Raw genomic sequence first — 23,206 nt, forward strand, 5'->3', positions numbered from 1 at the left:
AAATTTATAGACCATGACTGAAACCTGGTGCGCCTGATTTAAAAATCATTAGATTGTACTAAATTAATCCGACAATAATACATTTGAAAGGACTAGGTTGGCTTTTATCCTCAACATCTGAAATCTACCTTAATTACCTTCGAAATTCAAAAGTTTACTTAAGAACTCAAGATTGGATTTGGACCATAAAAATTTGTGGCTCTTTAAGTGAATAACCTTTTGTAGATAAAATAACCTTATAGTGAATATAAGGTTATATTAATACTATATATTGTAAATTTATAATAATAATAATAATAAGTCGAAAATACTTCAAAATATACGTTGTATTTTTCATAGTATGTTTGTTAAATTTGAAGCAGGCATTGATGTTGGGTAGTTGCTTCAGATTTTGTGAGTAACTTATTAACATAAAATCAATTGTTGAAAATCTCTAAAATATTGAGGTTTTTAAAGAAAAAATACAAAATCATTTATGAAAAATATGATAGGTTAAAGATTTAAGATTTATTTACATGTTCTAGACTAAGGAGCCAGTTTGGAGTTGCTTAAGATTATTAAAAATGATTGTGATAAATTTGATAAATCAATCAGAATAAGAATTAATATCAAAATTATCTCGAAATTTTACCTAGGCTCTTCAAACTTGATCATTCCTTCAGAAATACGTTAGTTAATCATGGTTTATGCCATTGAGAAGCAATACTTTAGCTAGCATCTAAATGCTAAAAAGAAAGCCCATTTTTAAACATAATTTTTGTTAAATATTATTTTATAAATTATATAAATAAAATTTCTATAATATCAATTATGAAATTTAGATTAATTTAATTTAATTCTAGAAGAGAGTGATCTTTAAAAATAAAAATTAGTAATCATTCTGTATTTTATCAATGGAAATGTCAACTTGCCAAGAGCTTCAAAACATTGTAAATAAAATCCTTAACATATAAAATATGTCTTTAAAAGTAGCTGTTTTTAGTATCATAAACTAAAACTTGTTTTTTAATACATGCAAGTCTTTTGTTGGAATATGTGTATATATATATATATATATATATATATTTATATCTTTTATGATTAATCGTAGATATTATTTCTTTTGAAGAAAAATAATAATCTTTCTCTATATTGATATTAACTTAAAATTTCTAATTAGATCATTTTGAAACAATTAGCAAATGTTTTTTTAAAAAAATCCTTTTCATAAATATTTGAAAAAGATACAGAATTCTTTAGTGAATATATAAAAAATAATAACCTATTAAAATAAAGATTTTGTGTAGAATTAATAAAACACTTATAAAATCAAAAAAATTAAGGTTCATTTTATCACTTATTGAATAAAAATATATTAAAAAAATCTATTATAAATATGATAATAAAAATCAAGTTTATAAGTAAGATTAATTATAAGTATTTGATTGGTTAATTTGAAGATGAAAAATAAGTGGTGTGCATAGATATTGCTACAAGTGCTAGTAGGATTCACTTTAAGGTATCATTAGTGCCACCATAGTTTTTGCTAATGCCACCACAACTTATCATCCACCACACATACCACCTACATCCTTTCTCAATGCTAAATTAAAATACATATTTTAAAATTTTATTTAATTATTTATATTTATCTTTATATATTTATATAGTTTTATCATATTTTAAATAATAATAAATTATTTAAAATTCTAATCAAATCATTTTTATTTTTTAAATAATTTAAATTTTTATATTATTTTTTAAAATATCATATCAAAAATATTTATAGAATTTTTTATTGGAAAAAAAAAAACCAAAGAAATTATTTGAATAGATGGCATGTTGTGGTAGCAATAGCAAAAACTATAATGGCATTATCAATATCCTTAATACAATATGCTTTTAATCCTTGCTTGGTCAATTTTAATATACTTTGCCTCCATCAATGTATTAACTCTTAACTTTACACCTAAATTTTTTTAAAAATGTATTAATTTTTTTATTCTAATGCCTCTAAAATTAAGTTAAATATCAATAACTTACAAAAGGAGAAACTTAATAATTATGTACTTTAAATTAGAATACTTAAATTTTTTGATTCAATTCTTTATAAATATTTATGTATATATTTGGAGGGCTTTATTTTTCAACATTATTTTGCAATTTAAAAAAAAAAAATCAAAAAGACATATTTATGTCACCACAACCAAGTTCATCCATACATGCTTCTTTATAATAACTCCTAGACCAAGTTCCATTAATGATTTCTTTACAACAAATTATCATCCACTAGATTTAGTACACTTGATCTTTGTTCCTTATCCCTTGCTTGTTTGTTGCTCTAGGGTAGCAAATATATAATAAAGAAGGGATTAGTTTAGGCAAATATCATTTTGTTTCCTTCAAATTTTAAATACAACAAAGGGTAGATTTGGAGGTAGATGTCATTTTTTGAGCCCAAAGCTCTTGGTTTCAATTCTCCTAAATACCAGAAATCTAAATTTTACACTTTCATATTTTTAGAATTTGGATTTTGTTTTAAGCTATTCCACCCTCTCTTGGACTACACTTATCACCCCACCCTCTCATATGTTGTACTCACCATCCATTTGCATCTAGTGCTAATAGACTGAAAAAAATTGAGTTTACCCAAAAAGAATTTGGTTAAATTTAATGAACATCTATTTCAAAAACTCATCTTCTTTAATTGCCAACTTTAGAAGTTCTTAATGGCCATCTATATATTTCCTGTAACACCTGTCAACATATTCAAACTATTCCCTCCAATCTAAACTATTTACATATACAAATAAAGAATCTAAACAAGGAATAGACAATGAAAAATTAAACAAACTCATTTTATTTTATTTGGCATTGTTTTAAAAAGTTTGATTTTGGAAATGAAATCAACAAAATATAATCTTGTCCTACAATAGTTTCAGATGTTAAAAACCCTTCGAATAGAAAATTGTTATACAATTCCACTGTGAAAATCGCTGATAAAAACAATCCTTTTCACTAGAGACAATCTAACTTCGAGTATATTGTTCCTAGCCTGTGCCACCAACCCAGTGGTCATAACTAGTTTGCCTGTTGGTTCCTTTAATTCTATTGGCATTGGATATTGCTCTTCCCAGCTAATGACATTTATTGGGTTCTGCATTGTAAAAAAATTAAACTATTACATGATGAATATTGCCTATAGTTACATGTGATATAACAAATATATACACATACACACATACATTTTTCCAATGGATTCACCACATCTCTAACAGAAACAGTCGTTCATCTCTTCACGACGACACTGTCAATATCTCATGAAAACAAGGCAGATCGATTCTCAGTTGGACACTAAGATTTTCGAGGAAGCTCACACGAACACTACGTCACCTTATCGACAAATGTTAACGATAATAATATTCCTGCCGATCTAGAGTACATACATTTAAAGGTCCAACTCCAGCAAGAGATGCAACATCAAAGGACAGATCCAAAAGATATCGAGTTTTGGCATCTCGGGTATAGATTTTTATTTCCACTCATGTTTTCTCTATCTAGAACTCAAGCCGTAGAATCTGGAGATAGATTGAGAGATTTTGGAGTCAATGCAATACGATTGCGTTTCCTAATTGTAATGAGTGATTTTATTTCAGTCCTGGAGACGTAACATAACCCTGTCTTTGGAGGGAAGTATCTGCATGTGGAGCCTCCCAGCAGAATCACTTTCCATTGCAATAGAAAAGTATGAACGTGATAAAGTCAATATCTTCAAGAGCCCAGCCAGAGATCATAAATATGACTGGTTTGTTCCTGTCCAATTCTTTTCAACCCTTCGAACTGCCGCCGACTGCCGAGAAACTCAGACCGCAGTATTGGGACATAACCAAGCTCGTCAACCTCTTCAGAAGAGTATGCTGTCCGCAGACGATCGGCATGCTTGGAGTCCGTGTGAATCGCAGCATCGATCTCATCAGGTGACATATATTCCTTTTCAATAGCACAAAACATTACCAAGAATAAGAAAAAATGAAAAATTTGAAAAAAGTACCAAAAATAATTAGGTTCCTTTCGGGGCACGAACGCCCACAATCGAACTCAGTAGCTACAACAAGGATGTTTAATTACAACCAGATTCAATGCCAGTATAGTTACGAACATGCAGAAACTCTGGTAGACGACTTCATAGGTAAAATAGTACCTGAAAGACCGGCAAATATCGTACATATTGCTAAGATAGAGCTGCAAAGATTTACCTGATAAAATGAATGAATCAACTCAATAATTTTCTCTCTGGAGAACCCTCCCTCGCTAAAAAATGTCCGCGAAGATGGACCCAGCTCAGAAAAACGGTCAATAGGAAATAATATCGTCAAAAAGGCACCTCTGAACACAATCTCCCGCTTTTCACTACAAAAAAAAAAAAGAAAAAAAAGAAAAAAAAAGAAACTGTTAATTGATACAAAGACTCCAATTTTGTAAATAAAAAACGTTTTGTTTTTTTTCAAGATATTTGAAAAAGTAAAAATATATATTTCAAATCAGATCGAGGCTACGTTCACAAAGGAAGCCACAAAAATGAAAAACTAACAATTCCCGTTTTCGATTCCGACACGACATCCACCACTCTTAACTAATACGCAACAACTCTACTATTCACCCAAAAGAAACAGGAGCCATATTCAGGCATTAAAGAAACATCATTATTCTACTGGTTAACTTACCTTTCGCTCAAAAGCCTTGTGTAAAATTCCTTGTCAGAGACTTTGTTTCCAGGATCCCGGTACTGACCATTGTCATCTTCATAACCATTCTTCGCTTCATCATTTTCAAAAGAAGCCTTGCCTGAGCTATCTGTATATACTTCTGCAGCAGATGGTGTGTCTGTCACTACCCAACATATGGAGTCTAAAAGGGTAGTTGGTGTGATTGGTCGAGGAAGCGTCCTACAGGGCTGCATCAACATCATAAGGCAGATTACATGTATATCAGATAAAACAATGCATGCAGAGAAATTTCTATCCAGAACAGATTTAAACTGCAAATAAATCAACACGCTAATCAGAAGTGCATAAGCATGTGACAAATCACGAATAAATTTGTACAACATTCTTCTAGAATTCCATTCACAGGGCCGCAGGAAAGTCTAAGAATTCGGCTCAAAATAGTATTTTAGAGTTCACCTGCATACGAGGACCTCGTCTTCGGCGCACTCCTGCCTTCGCTGCAGTGGCCTTCTCTTGTCGATCTTGCAAGTGAGAATCAGCTACTCTGGCATTGCCAGGTCTTCCACAGGTATTGATAGAACCCTGAGAAAGAGCATACACAGATTCCTACAGTGAAACAGTACTCGCACAGCAAACAATTCTACACCCCATATAGTTTGTTGAGCAGCAAAAGAAAATTCTGTACATGAATACACTTTCATTAATTTGAAGATGAGAAATAGGAAACACATGCAACTAACCTTAGGCAGGGTACCATTTTCCTTTACAGATAGAAGGTCAGCCACATTTCTCGCAAGATCTGCTGAGTATTGAACACATCGTAATGGGAAGCCATCTCTTGCAGAAAGAACCCACATAGGCTGCCAGAACATTGTAAATACCTTCGGCATCAGTATATTCCAGGAAAATTCCCGATGCAGCAAAAAAATATAACAAGAGTGATCTAAACCTTTTAAGATGAAATCACAACTTTCGGTTTGAATAGAAAACGAGCGGCTGCTCTCGGGGTCTAACAACTTCATGCGTTGCAGGAAGGTGAAGCTTTCAATTTAACTTAACAGAATCAAAGAGCCTCTTCAGTTCAGCAGTTAACTTCACTTTAAGATAACATACATTAACCGCAGAGAATGTCCAATAAGAACAAACTAGTCACAGAATGTAATCAAAGGATATAAAACATGTGTAAATATATATATATATATATATATATAAGAAAACATTTATCAACTTCATTATCAGATGAAATTGAAGCATTCTCCTCGAAGTTTCCTGAACAACACATATAGGAGGGTTTGCTTACAGAGACAAGATGAAGATTGAGGCCGATATACTTGGAAAGTGAGTTGGGATCACACACAACATGAGTTGTGTTATTGTTCTTGGACCATAATTCCACACATGTTGCGCCCCAAGACTCAACTGCTTCTTGCACCTGGAAGTATCAATCCTAAAGGTTATAGGATACCATAAGATGGATTCTGGCTCAGCTTCTAGTATTTCCTAAAACAATTCCACTGGATCAGACAACATAGCAAATAAACTGATCAAATACAAAGGAGAGGAAGACAAGAACAGCAGAAATAGATAATTGAAAAATAAAAACACTAACATAAACTTAAACAATCCAATAATATGCTCAATAGGAGGTAGAGAACAGAGTCTAGCCACCTTGGCTTGCAAGTCATCTGGTAGATCCGGATCTACGTAAAACCGAGCACCTGAAAGGGCAGTATTTGAATTCGAGGCATGGATTGTATGAGTGGAATGCGGAGTGCGAGGCGTGCTTGCTGAAGTCTTTACAGACCCTCCAGAGCTCCTTGGTTTCGAAACGGAGTTGTTCTGTCTGTACGCAGACCCCAGGTCACAAGTAGCTGGCATGCATGAATTTTGCCAGCTGCTACTGGCAATGGTATCGGATATATTTTCAGAAGTAATTGCATCAGCGATACTCTTTTGTACACTGTACAAGGATTCGTCTAAGCGCTCTGCCAAGGAGATCGTCAAAGATTTAGTACAACAATTGTGTAACAAGTGGTCGTGATACTACTGAGTATCTGGATTACTTCCATCATCATATATCAGGGATATGTAAATATCTATGAAACAACCACAAATAATTAACACTTAAACTCAAAAATGAGTGGCACAGATCAGATCCAATGTTTAAATTTTTATGCCAGAGTATTTGGGAAAAGAATCAGAGTGAAAGAAAAAGCAAGATCAGAGAGAGCCTGTCAGGACATACCATATTGTTTTGCAGAATTTAAGAACCATGGCAATGTGACAACATATAAACCCCTGTGCAATCCATGCTTCAGAGCATGTTCAAACTTTCGCCCGCTGCAGCTGTGCATGTAGTCAAGGAACCTTCTAACTTCCAAGATAAGCAAGTGAAAAGCTCTAACGAACTGTACTACGCGTATCTATTTGTTGCCCAAATTCAAACTGTTGCCTTCTATATATACAACTGACAATATGGACTGCAAGCATATCACTTCATCCACATCACATATTCTCTGCAGTTACGAGCCTTGATTTCAGAACAGGATTTTGAAAAGGATATTTGGACAACTAGATGAGTACAGTTGACGTGAAGATCTGGGCTGTACTGGCCACCCATGCGCTCAGTCATCATCTGCACCTGTTTGCGAGCCTCTGCACTCCAGAGAAAAATAAGTGTGCTCCTTCAGTATGCATCATTATCGGAAACATAAATAAAGTGAATGCAGGATACTGAACTGTTCACTTCAGTTAGACCAAGGCACAGTGAATTAAAACATGACTAAAACTCTCGTGAATGACATCTAATTATATTTAATTTATAGGAATATGGAATCTGAGTGTTGTGGCAGGTATTCCAAGACAGGCATCCAGTATACTAGCTTGCACACTTCAGCCTGTACTTCTAACCACAATTGAACTTTATCGAATAAAACTAAGGACAAAACGAAAGCATTCAGACATAATTAAGATCATAAGAGTGGCAGAAGCATATGATGTAATAGAGGAACCATAATGAGCCTAACAGCTAGAACTCAAGGGCTTAGATGGATTTCAAGCTGAGTTGAAGGAGATAGTAAATCGTCACCTTTCGAGAGTCCAGTCACGCATATTACAAGCCCGGTAAAAGGCTTTTCATTGAACTCGTCCGTGGAGAGGCGGGCCAAGCCTTCAAGCACGGCTGCATGTTCCTTGGACGGGGGTCGATTACGTGACGAGGACGGAGAAGCAGAGGGCGAAGTTGATCTCATCGTTTCTCAACCTTGAGTTAACTGGCAAGAAAATTCTCCTGTACGGGCATTCCCCCAACTATACAAAAAACCTCACAGTCCTAAACCGATTCGGAATCGGCGTCGTCTTTATTCTCCGCCATTGTTCATGTGCCCCAAACGCAGTTTCTTTTCTGTCACAGGAAAGGATCCAATCCTATTTTCCACCCTGTCCATGCAACCTATATTCTATAGCCATCTAAATCAAACCTCATGAGCAAAACTCACTCTCCCTTCCTCTTTTCTCCCAGCAATAGCCAACCACACAAAGGTCACTACCAGAGCTACTGCATTCCCCCGCAGCTCTTCTCCCTCCGAATCCAACGCAACGAGCAATTCAAATCGAGAAAGCAAAGCCTGTCCACTTTCCTTGCACACTCACCATCGTTCCTTCCCCCGCTTCACCGTCTTCAATCTCCAAAACCCCTTCCAACACTCACCATTCTCTCCACAAGACACCAAAACTCCTCCCCTAAAACTCTCAACACTCGTCCTCTCGAACAACGACGGGTCCTAAAGCAACAACAGAGCTAAGAGGACCGATCACAGGTGAAAACCTAACAACACCTCCTCTCAGTTCGACTCATCACACTTCCCTTCCGCTTCAACGAGCCTCGAATTCAAAACACCCCGACTTTCGCTACAGCGCTGCTAGCCCACTTCCCGGCCCTATGCCTGCCCCCTACCCGGGGAAGAAAGCCATGACCTGCAAATCATTGACACCCGAACCCCCTTCCGCGAGGCGGTTATGCACAATCGGGGAGGAGTCAGGTGCGAATGCAGACAGACACTCTCTGCAACACTCATCCATGTAGTGCGAATCGCCACAAGGCGAATGAGACGTTCATCCGAGATTGTTCATCCAACACAGTCTTTGGCCTGGCACGGTTCATTATCCTACGTGGCAGAGGACTGAAGGGGCAAGGCTGCCCAGACAGAAACTTCCGGACAGGGTGCCTTGTCATCTTCAATTGGATCCAGAACTGGAAATCCAAACATGGTGTTGGGGGAAAAGCTGCCCAGGCGGGCAGCATTGAATAGACTCCATGACAGATTTGTGTTCATTTGCAGTGGCTGCCAGTCCTGCCCCTGCCCTGCCCTGCCCAATTTCTCCCCCATCCCCAAAAAGTACTTTTTCCCTGCTTTGCGTCACCCTTCACATGTCATTTATGTCGTGCAGTTCCCTTATCCACGACTTAGTTTGAAAACATGCGAACATCTCAGTACACGCTGGGATGTTGCCGAACCTAATTCTGGCAAGCCACTCATGAACTGTTATTTTAATACTATATTATTTTAGCAACACATTTGGTAGCCGATTTTGCAGAGCAGATACACAAACAGAACAGCTTGCCCTCTTTCCTTTTACTTCATTCGTCCTTTATCCATGCATGTATACAAACATAGATGTCAATTAGCTGTCTCAAATTTTGTGAGTGAGCAATTTATTGACAGGTATTCAATTGTTGGGAGTCACTGAAATATTGGTAAGAGGTGTGCAGTGTTAAGGGTCTAGAGTTTTAATAAATGAATAAATAATACAAAATCATATTTGACCAATTTGTTAGGGTTGATGCTTGAAAGTCTATTAAAATGTTTTGGTAACAGTTGCCATTTGGGTTTTTGTTCATCTAGTACCTTGTACGAGGTGGGTTGGTACACACACTACTACAGCTTTTTGGAGCACAAAAATCATTCTTTGATTTCAGTGAGTTGCATATTATTTTGAAAATGTATAAAGATGATTTATACATGACTATATTCATTGTCTGCCATGAAGATAAATATAAAGTGGATAAAGTTGCATTGTTATTGTAAAATGATCTATTGTCCAAACAAAGATCTATTAGCTCCATTATGATGGCTAGGTTGGAAAAGATGCTTGTATCATGGCATTTTATTTTTATTTTTTTTTCATCCATGAATTGTTTGGACAATTTTTAGAAATGTTGCATACATCTATATGTGGCTTCCTACTAAATTGAGAACTTAGGGCCAAGGAGAGCATAGGCAAAGGAAGCCTCAATTAAAGAAGGACTAAAATACATTCTTAGAAACAATAAGGCTAATAAGTATGGAGAAGAACAAAACTTGGTTTCTACACAAACAAACTTATATATAAGTAATCAAATTCAATCTCAACAATTCTTGCATGTTGTCAATATTCATAATTTTTTCAATCCATTAAAATTTTAATTTGTGGCTGCTGAGTCAAAACTTGGCCACTTCTATAAACACATCTCTATTAAAATAAAAAATAAAATTCTAATAGTTCAAACAAATATACTAATAAATGGATGCTATTCTTTTTTTTCTTAGACTTGCCTATAGCTCTAAATCCTTCAGCCATGATTATATTATTCATAGTCAATATGTTCTTCATTAGATCCTATTATAGCCAACTCAATATTTCTTAGAAAGGCAGATATTTTCTTTTCTTGTAACATTTACTTAATATCAAATGTTAAATAAATAAATTTTTTAACCTTATAGATTCTTCTTAATTCTTCAAAATATTTATCTTTAAAGATGTACTAATTGCACACTTATTATGTTTATTTTGTTGTATGTATTTGCACAATTCTTTCTTAGTGCATCTCTATTGTTTTTTTTTGTACTACCATTTTTTACTTGCCCATCCATACGTGCTTTGCCTTGGTTCTTTCTACTTTTGTGGCTCTTCTATCTCTTCTTCTCCTTAATTTCTAATGCCCTACATTGAATTACAAAATCACTTATTTGCTGCAATTGGAGAGCATAGTGCTTGTCTCTCTATACATGTGCATTATTTGTCTTTTCTTCTCTCATCCCATCTTTTTGTTATTAGAATAGCTTGTATTGGTTCTATTTTGCCTATTTTCTATGCCTTGGGTGAATTAATGTGATGTTGGCTTGATTTCTTTATTTTTGCTTTATGACAAAATCACCTTGTTTTGTAAGCATCATTTTTATATTGGATTTAGAGTCATGATATCTAGACTTGATTAATGATGTATTATTATTATTATTATTATTATTTATAGTGACTCTTGTCCTTTGGTAAAATTTGTTACTTGTTTTACCATGTAGGATGTTCACTTTGTAGTAGTTGTTTGGTGGTGACTTAGATTTTTTATGATTATTGTAGTCGATGAGACAAAACATATCATTGATTTTTGTTGATATTTCTTCTAAAATCTATTTTTGGTTACCAATTGGCATGCCTCTTTATTAACTTTCTAAAAAATTCAATTTTAGAAATAATATTTTATTGAGAAGAAAAGTGGAAACTTTGGTGCTTATTTTAAATAAACTTATTGTCATTAATTAGCAAGGTTGCTTGTCCAAAAAATGAATGCCATCATCAAGCTCTTTGAAGTTGTCATTTTTATCAACTATGGTATCTATTGCAAACTATATAGAATCTATTTGCATTGGCTATGACATTAGCTTGGCATTGGAATCAACCTATTTCTAATAAAATTAGCATATTTTTTCTTTTAGACTATCTATTTAATACAAATAAAGAAAAATTATGCTCAAATACAAAGTTGGAGGTGGTAATTTTTAAACCTTGCTATGGATGAAATTATAAATGGTAACAAATTGTTCTTAAAGAACTTTAAAATGGCATGTAAATGGTGTACATTTTTCCAAATTTGCATCAATTTCAGATTGAGATGCAAAGTCCCACTTGTCCATATACCAAGGTGGGACATTCTTAGCCTTTGCCCCTTCTTACTTTGCTTCTAGCTCCTACTAGAGAACACATGTGTTGTCATTGAAAATCAAAAGGACATCTAAAAAATAATGCATAGTAAAGTGGTATCAAAAGTTGGAGCTTTGCAAAGATGTAGTTTAGATTGGAGCTTACACCATTTTGTGAGTTTATTTATATCAAGACTAAAAGCTAAATATTTTGATGTAGGAAGTTTGTCTTGACCAAATACACATGTTTGTAATAAATGTCAACAATGTTCTAGATATTGTAACAAATGCGACCTATTTTGGCAAGTGATATATAATACCTTCAATTGAATATGATATCCAAACTCAATTAAAAGAAAATATGATCACAATTTTAACTAATCAAGTGTGCTTAATCTTGGAAACAAAGTAGTTATTGATGATTCTTAGAGTGCCAAAAACTCAGTTTTTTTTAGATACTTAGAATCCCAATCACTTCACATTCTTTTAGTTTTCTAATTTTTCTTCTCAACATCCAATCAAAAATGCTTCTTTGTTTCTTTATTTTATACCTAAATTACCTTATAATATATATATATATCAAATAAAATTTGACTTATTGTTTAGAACTTAGCAATTTTTGCTAAGTTCTAAAGAATGTTACGACAAAGAACAACAAACAAATAATTTGTTATGTAAGATAGCTTGGATATAGCACAAAGAGACAAAGAAGTCTTTTGATTTGTTGTGAAGAAGATAAATTTGGAAACTTGAGGAAATTAGAAAACATGGAACCAAAGAACAAGAAAACATGGGAACAATATAACAAGAAAACATAGGAGTGAGGGAACTAAGGAAGGGAACAATAGAACATATGAACTTAGGAACTTGAGAGCAAGGAAACATAGGAAAAAAGAAGTATGGATAAATAAGCGAAATATTGTAGTGCCCAACAGCTAAGGTTTTTGCTAATTATTAAATAAAACAAGTAAGTTTGTTTACTTAATAGAAAATTTAATTTTATACTATACAATAAATCATATATGCATTTAATTTTTATTTTTTTATTTTTTTAACTCTTCTACCACCAAACATTCATCAAAATTTCTATTTTGGTTGTAACACTTTTATAAAAAAATAGAATCCTGTAAATTGATTAGAATTGATGTTTAATTGTGTACATATTTTTTATCAGGATTTTTTTATTTGACTTTGCAATACTTTATATAAAAGAATTATATATCAAACAATTAATTGTGAATTTGAAGTAAAATAAATAAATAAACAAAACTGCACAAAACAAAACAAAACATAACAAAAGATTCAAAGTTTAGATCAATAATTTAAAATTTAAATCATAAATTCAATTTATATTAATAATAACATTACAAAATACAAAATAAAAACAAAAATAAAAAATTCAGGTTATCTCAAAATTTATTGAAAAAACTAAATCCACATGTCTTATTTGGCATATGTAAACAAACATATAACATTGGCATCTTAAAAAGAAATTATCATGTTTTCTTAGTTTTAAGCATAATATGTATTTTAAAAATATATTTACATAAATTTTAAAAAATATATATTACTAATGACAATTCTATGAATATGTTTTACTATATATCAGAGTTAGGAATCATATCTTGAACTTTTGCAATAAAACATCTAAGGTTTATATATTATTATAGATACTAAAATAGTTTTAGTTATTTTATTTTATTTATTTATTTTTATTTTTACAAAGAGCACTCAAAATGTATTGCAAAAACTGCCATCACATCTACTCTTAACTTTGCTTCAGTGTGTTAGAAGAAAAGCTTCTCCATTTCATTTATTTGTTCTACTTTATTTCACTGCTAGCTAATGCATATGCACAATTGGTAGAAAATTTCACGGTATAAATATAATATTTTAAATCAACTATTACAATTATAAAATATTTTTGATTCAAACAGTAATCATCGTTTTTGAATAAAGAATGACAATATGATTTTACGAGTATTTCTAATTCAACTATAATTACATTCATAGCTCGTTCTAAAACCACAGGATTAAAAAACGAAGTGCAGAATTTTCAGGGGAAGAATGAAAACTTTTCTAAAGGACTCAAGTTATTAAGATAGATATGGGAACATACAAGTGAAAATCGAAAACAGTAAAAAAGGAACAATAAAAAAGAAAGACAGAGAGGGAGAGAAAGAGAGGAGACAAGAAGATTAATTTTAACAATCACTTCGAAAAGATATTGGTAGTTGTTGCTTCCGTCCTAAATGTCCCAACATGGTGTTTCAGTTCCCAAGAGGAAATTGCATCAAAAGGTAAATATGGAAAAAACAGTGTATCATGTAGGAATGTTTTTCTCTGAATGTTTAATTTATAAAAAAAGCCGATTATCGTCTCATACGAGTCTGCTTACAAAACAGAAAAACTTGACGAACATGACGGCATAATGTGAATCATTCCATTATAAGATACTATGCAATCACGAAATTTGTTGATCGCAAAATATCTCAAACCACTAATCTGCACCAAAGAAGTGGACCAACAACGATTTGGATCCAGTTGCTTCTTATTATTGAAATGAAACTAAGACTCCTCAGCCTTTAAGCACAACCCTCCAGTCTTAAGCTCTACCTTTGACACTTGCAGATATTCAAACACATTTCTAAGGTTTACAACAAAACGATCAAAAGATGCTCAATGCTGATACTCTTGTTATGAGTTGAAACCATCCTAAGTCGGAGCATATGCGATGAATTCACATTTTCCACGTTTTATATCCATGGCTCGTGTTTGCAAGCCGTTTTAAGCTTAGTCTAGTAGCTTAATGGTTTTCCTCCCGCCCGAAGTCGAGAACAACGCCAATCTGTGTATAAAAATTGCATCTACAGGATATTAGGAGAAGACATCCTCTGAGCGACGCAATTAGAAGAAATTGGACCAGCATTGGAGTGATATTAGACAGAAGGTTAGATTCAAAATTCAAATCCGACCACTGTGATTACCTCCGAAGGTACTGGAGGATTGCGAGCGTACTTAGAGCCTCCTGGAGCCCATGGAACTGCATCAAAAACCATACAACCGAGATGAAGCCCATTAATGGTGAAACAATATCACTAAAACAAAAAGCAACGGGCCATGGTCTGGTAGAAAGACCCACAAACCATTACTATCTTTGACAAAGTCAACTGTTAATTTAATTGAGCCTGGCACATGAGGAGGATAACAACCAAGAATTTTGAACTCCAATCCTTTCACAGACTAAACGCTCAAGGCTTAAAATTTGAAGTCCCAGTAATGATCCTTCAAGTCGAAGCTAAACTATCGACGAAAGGAATTTGAAAAGAAAATATCCGCAACTTAGAAAAAACCGTGATATATGGAAGCACGTTACCTATGTAGGGATCAGGGTGTTGAAACTTTTCAACTCGGCTCTCGCCCTCGTAGAGCAACCGGTCGATAGTTTCTAAATTGGACTGTCACAGAAAATTCACTTTCGTCAGGAAAGAATTTCGAACACTCGAAACTTGCGCTGGTCAAATTTATAAAACAATAACGAAGCCCACCATTCTACCCATCGTCAACATCATACAAGTATAAAATGATCAGCAAATCACGCGTACCAAATCCTTGTTCATCTCAAACTGCTCTCTCATTTTCTGTGCCTGTACAGAAATGCACCCAAAAAAATTCATCTGAAAATCAACCATCAAGAACACACAGAAGAAAGCCGGCTCTAGAATCTAGATTAGGTTAAGCTAAATCCTTCCCGTCGCGCAGTAGCAACCAAACTCATCAACGTACACCAAAAGAAGCAGGTTACATCGTATACCCTACATGGAAATAAGAAAGCGGTTCACGATACTAACACTACAACCCTACACAGAGATAAAAACAATCAACCACTGAAGCTAGAGAAACCCACCTCCACATAGAAAATGTCGCGATGCACGGCCCAGCTCAGCACATTGCGAAGAGCCTTGCGATACAAAACGCGGGTTCGCTGCTGTTGCAGCGCCCTCCTAGCTGCAACCGCGGCCGTGCTCATGATTTCCAAAGCCTAACGACGACGGATCCCTACCTCTCTTCGCGCGAGCTGCCTCTCCAACTGTAAGAGAGACGATGCCCGCATTCCCTTGGGAGGAAGAAGACCACAACCCCTATATCCGTGTCCACGGTTACATATTCGCGGTGACCCAAACCTGCGCAACGACTTCAGACCCAATTCCGCTCACAATGACCCTTTAACGCTTCGTCTCCCATCACCGTGCTTCCTGCGACTGTCGACCTAGAATTTCACCAATTGCAAATTCCAATTCATCTGAATTGCAGTTGGTTGCGTTTCCTTTGCATGCTTGTGTAAGGGTGTGTTACTGTGCATCTTTCTTACGCTCGATATCTGAGCTTGGATTGCTTTGATGCACTGTGTGTTGGACTGGAAGGTTGTTCGAGTTCTTAAGGCTCGTTCGTGCACGTTGATCCATCCTGTTGTTCATGAGGACGTATGGGCTCGGTGATTTGGTCTATGTTGAAATTGTCTCAAATTTGGTCATATATATGGTTCTAATGTTTTTTTTTACAGCGTAGCAGTGTAGAGTCTGGGTGTACCCTAGTGGGCGTATACTGGAGTTTAAATTGTAGCGAAGTCTGTGGGGATGAGTCAAAGCTATAGAAATTCACCCCTGATGTGCTCCTTGGTGTGTGAAATTTGGTTTACGCACATTGGATGTGTGTTTTTACAGCCGCTGATGTGCAATTCTGTGTAGCTATGGCAGAAATCCTCACTTCAGCTACGCGCCTCACACACATACCTCTTGCGAATGGAGTTCTTATTCCTCGTCTTGGGTTGGGGACATTTAGGGCCAGAGACGACAATGTAAGGAAGGCTGTGCTATGTGCACTCCAATGCGGCTACACTCATATTGGTAATTTCAGTCTTCTTTTCTTCTCATCTTTAGCTTTTGTATCTATCCGTTGTTGATCAGCTCTGTGATGTCTAATCAATCTGCTGGTGTTTTCCACACGATGGTTTCAATCATTCTGTTCGCATTCTCACGGAAATGCGTACTTACTTCACTAGTTGATATGGACAGATACCGCGTCCATCTACAAAAATGAGGTTGAAATAGGGGAAGCTGTTCGAAGCTCTGGAATAGAACGGGCCAGTCTATTTATTACTAGTAAAGTTTCCCCTTTCGAGCAAGGGTGAGTTCTATCGAACCGTCCGTTTGTGCCGATTACGCACATCTGGCTAGAATTAGAGAAACTGCCAAATACCTACGTCGTGGTTGAAGGTTATATGTTTTGAGGATTTGCTGTGGATTACTATGTACAGTGAGTGGATGCTCAGTAACGACTCACTGGAATGAGTTTATTGCAAGGTTTGAGAAAGCCACCCAGGCTGTGAACAATATTCTCGACCGCCTTGGGTTGTCTTATCTGGTAAAAGAAAATTCCCCCGATATGCCCCTGATCTATAGCATATCAAACTTACGTCTCTTTAGAGAAAAGAATCCGTTTTTTGAAGAGGTCATCACATCCTCAAAAAGAAAGAGAAAAGAAAAAGAAAAAGTGATATTGTCCTCTTGGTCTTGAGATTGTCCAGGATATTGATGTCAGATGTTCTAAAAACTGGAATTTTTAGAGTAGGTTACACCTTTGTATTCTCTGTAAAATCTTATATTGCAAGGACATGTTGATGATAGCTGGCTGCTTTGTTGTGGCTTGTGAATCCCTTGCGATGCGTCTTGTATTTATCAGGATCTCTGCCTCATTCATTGGTAAGTCATGTTCACCTTACATCTAATGATTCCATTATCTCGATGTGCCACGAAATTATTTGGCTTTTTTACCATGAACCAGCCATATCCTGAGTTGGTTTTCTCGAGAAGTATTAGAATTGAGGGTTGTTGGATAATAACTGCAATCCTTGAGTTTGGTTGTCAAGTGGGTTTCTCTACGTTGAGGGACTTTTGTTATCTTACATGAGATCTGGGTGTTGATGAATGCAGGCCAGGTGCAGCCAAATTGGACACGTAAGTTTATTACACACAAACTGCAAATGTTTGTCCAATAATCACCATGGATGAAGATTATTGTTTTCTTCAACCTCCAAATGACTATCAGAACTATTTGGTTTGCAGCATGCAGTTTTATTTTAATTAATATTTCTAATTCATCTCAAATATTCAGGAAATCAATTCAAAACTCTAAGTTGCGAAGTGAAACATGGAGAGCATTAGAGCAATTTTACAAGCAAGGTGATGAGACACTTGGGTTGCCTGCAGTCGTTAATCCTTTGTGCATTATACGTTTGCGGGATTCAAGTAGCTGTTCTAATGCCGAGCATGTTGAATATAGGGAAATGTCGGGCAATTGGAGTGAGCAACTACACTGAAAAGCATTTAAACGAGCTTATATCATCCAGTGAGATTAAACCTATGGTGAATCAGGTGGAGGTTCACCCTTGGCTGACACAAACACAACTGCGCAATTTCTGCAATCTCCATGGAATCGTAGTTCAAGCGTACTCACCTTTGGGTGTTGGCTCTGTATGCCCTCTCTACTCACACTAAGCTTGTCCTTTAAATTCCGCTTTTTTCTTATTTTGAGGTGCGTTGACCTTGGTTGATGGTCTGATCATCTCTGTGGTTATGCAGCTGCTAAAGGACTCCACAGTACAGGGAGTAGCATCCAAATGTAAGCGGTCTCCTGCACAGGTGCTTCTAAGGTGGGGGATTCAGAACGATATGGGTGAGTTTCCACAGCTGCCAAAAGTTTCTCTGGACTGTTCTTTCTTCCCGAGTTCATCACTGGGTGACCACAACGGTCATGACTATTTCAAGACGTGATGAATATGTGGTGTGCAGTCGTGCTCCCCAAGTCTGTGCATCAAGAGTACATTGTTGAGAACGGGGACATTTTCGGCTTTTCTTTGTCTGTTGAAGATATGGCTTCTCTTAATAGCCTTGACCGTGGGCACCACTTCTGTTGGTCAGCTGAGGGCGTTTTATGAAGATTGTCCAAGTTCGCAGTTTCTTGAGATTCAGCCAAGGCCAACATTGATAGAACTGGTAACTATCACTACAACTTAAGTGTTTTGTTTGAAAAACGAGGTCATTTGCATAAGAAGCTTCAACCAGAATGCTAGCAACATTGCATACATGCTGGGTTTATAAAATGGACAAACTCAACATGTGGGATTCGGTGGAAAAGATATGGACATCTCAAGATTTGAGCACAAAATGTTTTTCTGGTGGGATATTTGAACATATGCCCTGGCAGAGTGACATTACAGTACTTCCAAAATGTGTACTACACCCTCAAGGCTTTGTTAACATTTTGCAATCTCCAACTATTCTATCACCTATACGGATTGTCAGACGGCCTCTACACTGTTTGTTTCCATCCATAAACAGTGCACTTGAATGGCTCTAGTGTTGCATACAAGACTGGAACATGCATGTAGTGCTTCAAGTACCTCATCTGAACGCGCCAGTAGTGAGCTCAGAATGTGTGCATCCTGAGAAGGGAATAGTAACTAGAAGCCAATTGAGTGACGATTGTCTGATGATCAAGGACGTCTTTGAACCTTGCATTTTAGCGTTGATAAGACTGGTACAAATGATGAAAATGATGTGCAAAATTTCTGCAAAAATGTCCATGAGAGACTGACGATTATTTCACCATTGCCCGCTATTCGCAATCTCTTCCAGCTTTGCACGGATCTTGGCACGGTGCTCGGATGTAAGGTCTGCATCTTCTTGCATCAACTGCTCTCGGAGTTGCTTTGACGCTCCACTCTGTGCTGTGTCCGTAACCTGTGATTCCACTTAGAAGTAGAACATGAGCGATGAGCCGATTATATTTGAGAGTTGTGTTTCTTTGTGGAGAGCATTCATGTTTAAGTGAAGCTAAGACGGCAGCCGCAACTTCGGTATGTTATGAAGCTGCTCCCCAAGCAACTGTGTAGACGTGATCTCAACGAAATGCAGTAAAGGCTATGCATTTTTCTCAAAATGGAGGGTACAACAAGATTATTACCTCAATGACATTGTTAACTTGGCCTTCTCTATTTGGTTGAGATAAAGGCAATTCTGGGTTTGTCATCCAAACGCCGTCCACAACAAACTTGTACTCATACCTTCCAACCTAAGAATCACATTAAGGATCAGGACATCTTTAATACTCTATTAGGTGAAATAGAAGAGCTAGGTAAACCAAAACTACAACCCGTATAGTGAAGGCAGATTACACCCCTCTATATAAGCTCAAAGTCTCACCGGGAGTTCCCGCCTTAGAATCCACTGATTTTCACTTTGACGATACTCCATTGGAAGTCGAGTCTGCAGATAAACCTTTGCACATAAACTTAACACGTGTTGCGTATAAAATTACGCTTTTCATACATGTATATAATCAAACAAACAAACCAAGTTGTAAAACAATAATGAATGGACATACCTGACCCCAACCAACGTCAAGACCTGCGATTTCCACATGTTTAGGTCCGCCCTCCCACTTCAGATCTACTACTTGCTTTGATCCCTCTGTCAACTAACCAGGCAAATAAAATCTAGTTGAGTGGATTGATCCAAGAGTTGAGAAGACAGGCAACTCAAGAGAGTTCAAATTACCACAATTAAGACAATTAACAGCTGAACATAGCCTGTGTATAAACATGTTCGCAAAGAAGGGGAATCAAACATCTTGCTTACAAAAGGAAAAAGACGAGTGTGTAGAAAATTAACCAGATCAGCAGTTGCAGCTTTGATAGACTCCAGCTTTGGATGACAGCGCCTCACTTTCTGCAAGCATTTTGCAAACAGAGTGATGATGTGTTGATTATTGCAAAGACCCAATCTTATAAAGAATGAACTACGACATACAATTTAATTAACACTGGCACTTTCTTATGAATAGTACCATGCAAAATGAATTCTTGGTGCAAAGGAGACATATCAGGGGAGAAAAAGTAATTGTCCACAATTTTTCGGCATTCTTGGTTTATCTTGGGGTTACGACCAGGAAATAACTTAAAAACGCCACAATTCTTGGTTTTAAAGAGTTTCAACGCACTGCCTCGAACATCACAAAAAAAAAAAATATAACCTGAAGACGATCATTAGCTTCTTTGAGTGATAATCCCCGTAACCAGTACATGTACGCAAGCTGCATATCCAGTTGACAGACCTCAGAATACTGCAAGCTATGCACTGCAACAAAGGACACATATAAAAACATCAAAACCTGACACAGGCCTGAACAAGGGAACGACCCTCTCACCGCAACACCAGGGGCCCGGCCAAGCCCAGCAGTGCAATGCACATACGCGGTCTTGCCCTTATGTGCTTCAATAGCGTTGTGCAGTTGAGCCACGGCTACTGGTAACCTCATCCGCAAATCATACGGATCGAAGTCTCTGCTCAGCATTGAAAGTCAGAACTTAACTTTAGCAACATTCATACTCCTTCAGTTGAATGGATTCAATAAATTTAGGAAAGACAATGACGATGCACAACTTGATCGGAGCGTCAATGGCTACCTTATCTGGCATCGATAGTGATCGATCCCATCAAGCTCCTTCACATGTGCTTGGATGGCCGGAAGATCAACCCCAAAATATCTGAAGAATACGTTAAGGAAGGCAAATATCTCTGGACAGCAAGGCGGTGCCTCAGGAAGAAACACAAACCTAAAAGAGTACGTACAAGCTCAAGTAACACAGGAATTGTCAAGGATACGCAAGATCGGGGTCCTGCTGTAGACAAAATATGACTCCAACACCCGCATCTTTTAGCTTATCTGCGTCTGCAGGAGTCTAAGAACACACTAAATTCAGCAGTATGCTAATTACAAACTCAGAGACTTCGATAACCCTAAACCAATCAGCAGAGTATGATTTAAAGAAATATGATGACACTTGGAAGGTGCCTGGTGCATACAATGGTTCAAATAAGGAAGTACATCTGAGGAACCGACCTGAAGACAAGACCCTACAATGAGGTCCGTTAACACATGGGCGTAATTCATCCCCAGTTCATGCCTGTACTCCAGTGCTGCATCAACGAAGCTCAGCAGAACGCAACACAAAATTCAGCACTACACATAGAGGCTTGATGCCTAAATAATTATCTTAACTAAATGAATGTGTAGCGCGTAATCGTGTGAGCACTGTTGTTGGCAATAGCTGCGAGAGAATTTGAACAATCGGATTGATAGGCCCCGAAACTTACTTGTACCCATGGCTTGCTGCATGCTGGCACTGTACTCTGCAGTCTTAGCCTCCGTCTCGGTCTTTTCCTCAGTTTTTTTCTCAGCATTCTCTCCCATGGCATTAATCTGCGTGGTCTACAAAAATTGCTCTTCAACATGGTAAGCTTCAGATTGCACAACATTCTCCTTCAACATGAACACAACTTGAGAACCAAAATAAAAAAATGAAAGAAATCCAACAAAGAATTTTGTACCAAGTTAGGATCACAATATCCCAAATGCCGCGCGAGGAGCATTTGAAGCAGCGCAACCGAGGATGGGGGAAGCAATTACTCTCAACAAACAGAACACATTCCTTACAATGTACACCACTGGAGCAAATTCCTGACCATTACTTTTGCAAACGAAGCCCAAACACTAGCGCTTGCGATATGAGGTCCAAAAATTACCTGGAGAGGATGTAACTGGTCTCGATGAACCGATCGCGTGGATATCCTCGCCAACGGGGTAGGGGCACAGAATCTCTTCGCAAAGCACACTCGATTCTCTCGAACACTCAAGCACTCAATTGTCCTGGAACCCAACGACCACAAACACCCCCCTCTGGGAATCGGCAGGCTGAACATAGCCATACAATGGCGAATTCAAGTGACTCTCCCAGAGCCACATCAAATTCACACGAGCAAAGAGCAAACTCGCAAATGGGATAAGACCACAAAGTGGTTTTAATTCAAATTCTTCGAGGACACAGACGATTGATTGATGGATGGGTGGGATTGCTAACCCACCAACCACGCCGACAGGCAACCTTATAAAAACACAATGCACACACATACACACACACCTGGAAATGCAGACGCGGTCCTGGAGTAGGGGCGCCTTGCAGCCAAGCACGCCAATTGTGGAGGCCATGGCTCTCCCTCCCTCCCTACCTCCTCTTTGGTCGTCCGGGTCCCCCGTCCTCCTCCGCAGCAGCAGCAGCAGCAACGACGACGACCAGGGAAGAAGGAATCCAGAGCAAGAGCAGAGCTCACGGGCAGGGACGGAGGGCAGGGAGAGCACGGGCACGGGAACGGGCAGGGACAGGGAAGTTTATGTTGTAATTGTTTGTGTTAGTGATTGTGCTCCGTCTCTTCGTTCATGGCCTTCTGTTGGGTCCTTCACTCCTGGTGATCCCCACACATCCACTTCTTTCTGTTTGGCTTTCGTTCTTCCCTTTTTTAAATATATTTTTGCTGCCAAAGGTATGGTGCTCCACACTTGGGTACTCATGAAGTCCCCCCCACCACCCAAAAAAGAAAAAAGCAATACAACAAGTATATGTATGTTCATATACATATTTATTTC

General features: G+C 37.1%; 4 protein-coding genes across 14 annotated transcripts; 1 reads left to right on the forward strand and 3 right to left on the reverse strand.

The window, feature by feature from the left end:
- Window positions 1-3,469: 3,469 nt before the first annotated feature.
- On the reverse strand, window positions 3,470-8,578 carry LOC112284051 (uncharacterized). The gene is made up of 10 exons (XM_073534777.2): window positions 7,795-8,578; window positions 7,269-7,361; window positions 6,952-7,053; window positions 6,375-6,691; window positions 6,007-6,138; window positions 5,447-5,566; window positions 5,163-5,288; window positions 4,704-4,933; window positions 4,236-4,389; window positions 3,470-3,969 (listed from the first exon to the last, which is right to left on the reverse strand). The coding sequence occupies exons 1-10, from the start codon at window positions 7,955-7,957 to the stop codon at window positions 3,751-3,753; spliced, it is 1,656 nt and encodes a 551-aa protein (XP_073390878.1). The 5' UTR covers window positions 7,958-8,578; the 3' UTR covers window positions 3,470-3,750.
- Window positions 8,579-13,985: 5,407 nt separating this feature from the next.
- LOC112283487 (NADH dehydrogenase [ubiquinone] 1 beta subcomplex subunit 9) lies at window positions 13,986-15,744 on the reverse strand. 2 transcript variants are annotated; one of them, XM_024522194.3, is made up of 5 exons: window positions 15,570-15,744; window positions 15,268-15,309; window positions 15,039-15,120; window positions 14,650-14,705; window positions 13,986-14,510 (listed from the first exon to the last, which is right to left on the reverse strand). In XM_024522194.3, the coding sequence occupies exons 1-5, from the start codon at window positions 15,690-15,692 to the stop codon at window positions 14,469-14,471; spliced, it is 345 nt and encodes a 114-aa protein (XP_024377962.1). In that variant the 5' UTR covers window positions 15,693-15,744; the 3' UTR covers window positions 13,986-14,468. The 2 variants fall into 2 exon arrangements, with proteins under 2 accessions (XP_024377962.1, XP_024377963.1); XM_024522195.3 differs by lacking the exon at window positions 15,268-15,309.
- A 394-nt stretch (window positions 15,745-16,138) lies between these two features.
- LOC112283486 (uncharacterized) lies at window positions 16,139-18,659 on the forward strand. Its single transcript, XM_090251573.1, has 9 exons — window positions 16,139-16,157; window positions 16,387-16,569; window positions 16,738-16,849; window positions 17,026-17,086; window positions 17,350-17,424; window positions 17,656-17,679; window positions 17,932-18,195; window positions 18,304-18,397; window positions 18,514-18,659. Exons 1-9 carry the CDS (start codon window positions 16,139-16,141, stop codon window positions 18,657-18,659), a joined length of 978 nt encoding a protein of 325 aa, XP_090107699.1.
- Window positions 18,660-18,862: 203 nt separating this feature from the next.
- LOC112283485 (phosphoglucan phosphatase DSP4, amyloplastic) lies at window positions 18,863-22,841 on the reverse strand. Of its 10 annotated transcripts, none has more exons than XM_090251356.1 (13): window positions 22,704-22,841; window positions 22,309-22,432; window positions 21,880-21,985; window positions 21,626-21,702; window positions 21,388-21,464; window positions 21,189-21,269; window positions 20,930-21,065; window positions 20,756-20,815; window positions 20,395-20,451; window positions 20,108-20,200; window positions 19,927-19,989; window positions 19,688-19,795; window positions 18,863-19,464 (listed from the first exon to the last, which is right to left on the reverse strand). In XM_090251356.1, the coding sequence occupies exons 1-13, from the start codon at window positions 22,769-22,771 to the stop codon at window positions 19,327-19,329; spliced, it is 1,188 nt and encodes a 395-aa protein (XP_090107482.1). In that variant the 5' UTR covers window positions 22,772-22,841; the 3' UTR covers window positions 18,863-19,326. The 10 variants fall into 10 exon arrangements, with proteins under 10 accessions (XP_090107482.1, XP_090107486.1, XP_024377952.1 ...); XM_090251360.1 differs by having other exon boundaries at window positions 18,863-19,475; XM_024522184.3 differs by having other exon boundaries at window positions 19,927-20,001.
- Between the last annotated feature and the right edge of the window lie 365 nt (window positions 22,842-23,206).

This window comes from Physcomitrium patens, chromosome 6 (genome assembly GCF_059467195.1).
Source record: "Physcomitrium patens ecotype Gransden chromosome 6, ASM5946719v1, whole genome shotgun sequence".
Classification (NCBI taxonomy): Eukaryota; Viridiplantae; Streptophyta; class Bryopsida; order Funariales; family Funariaceae; genus Physcomitrium; species Physcomitrium patens.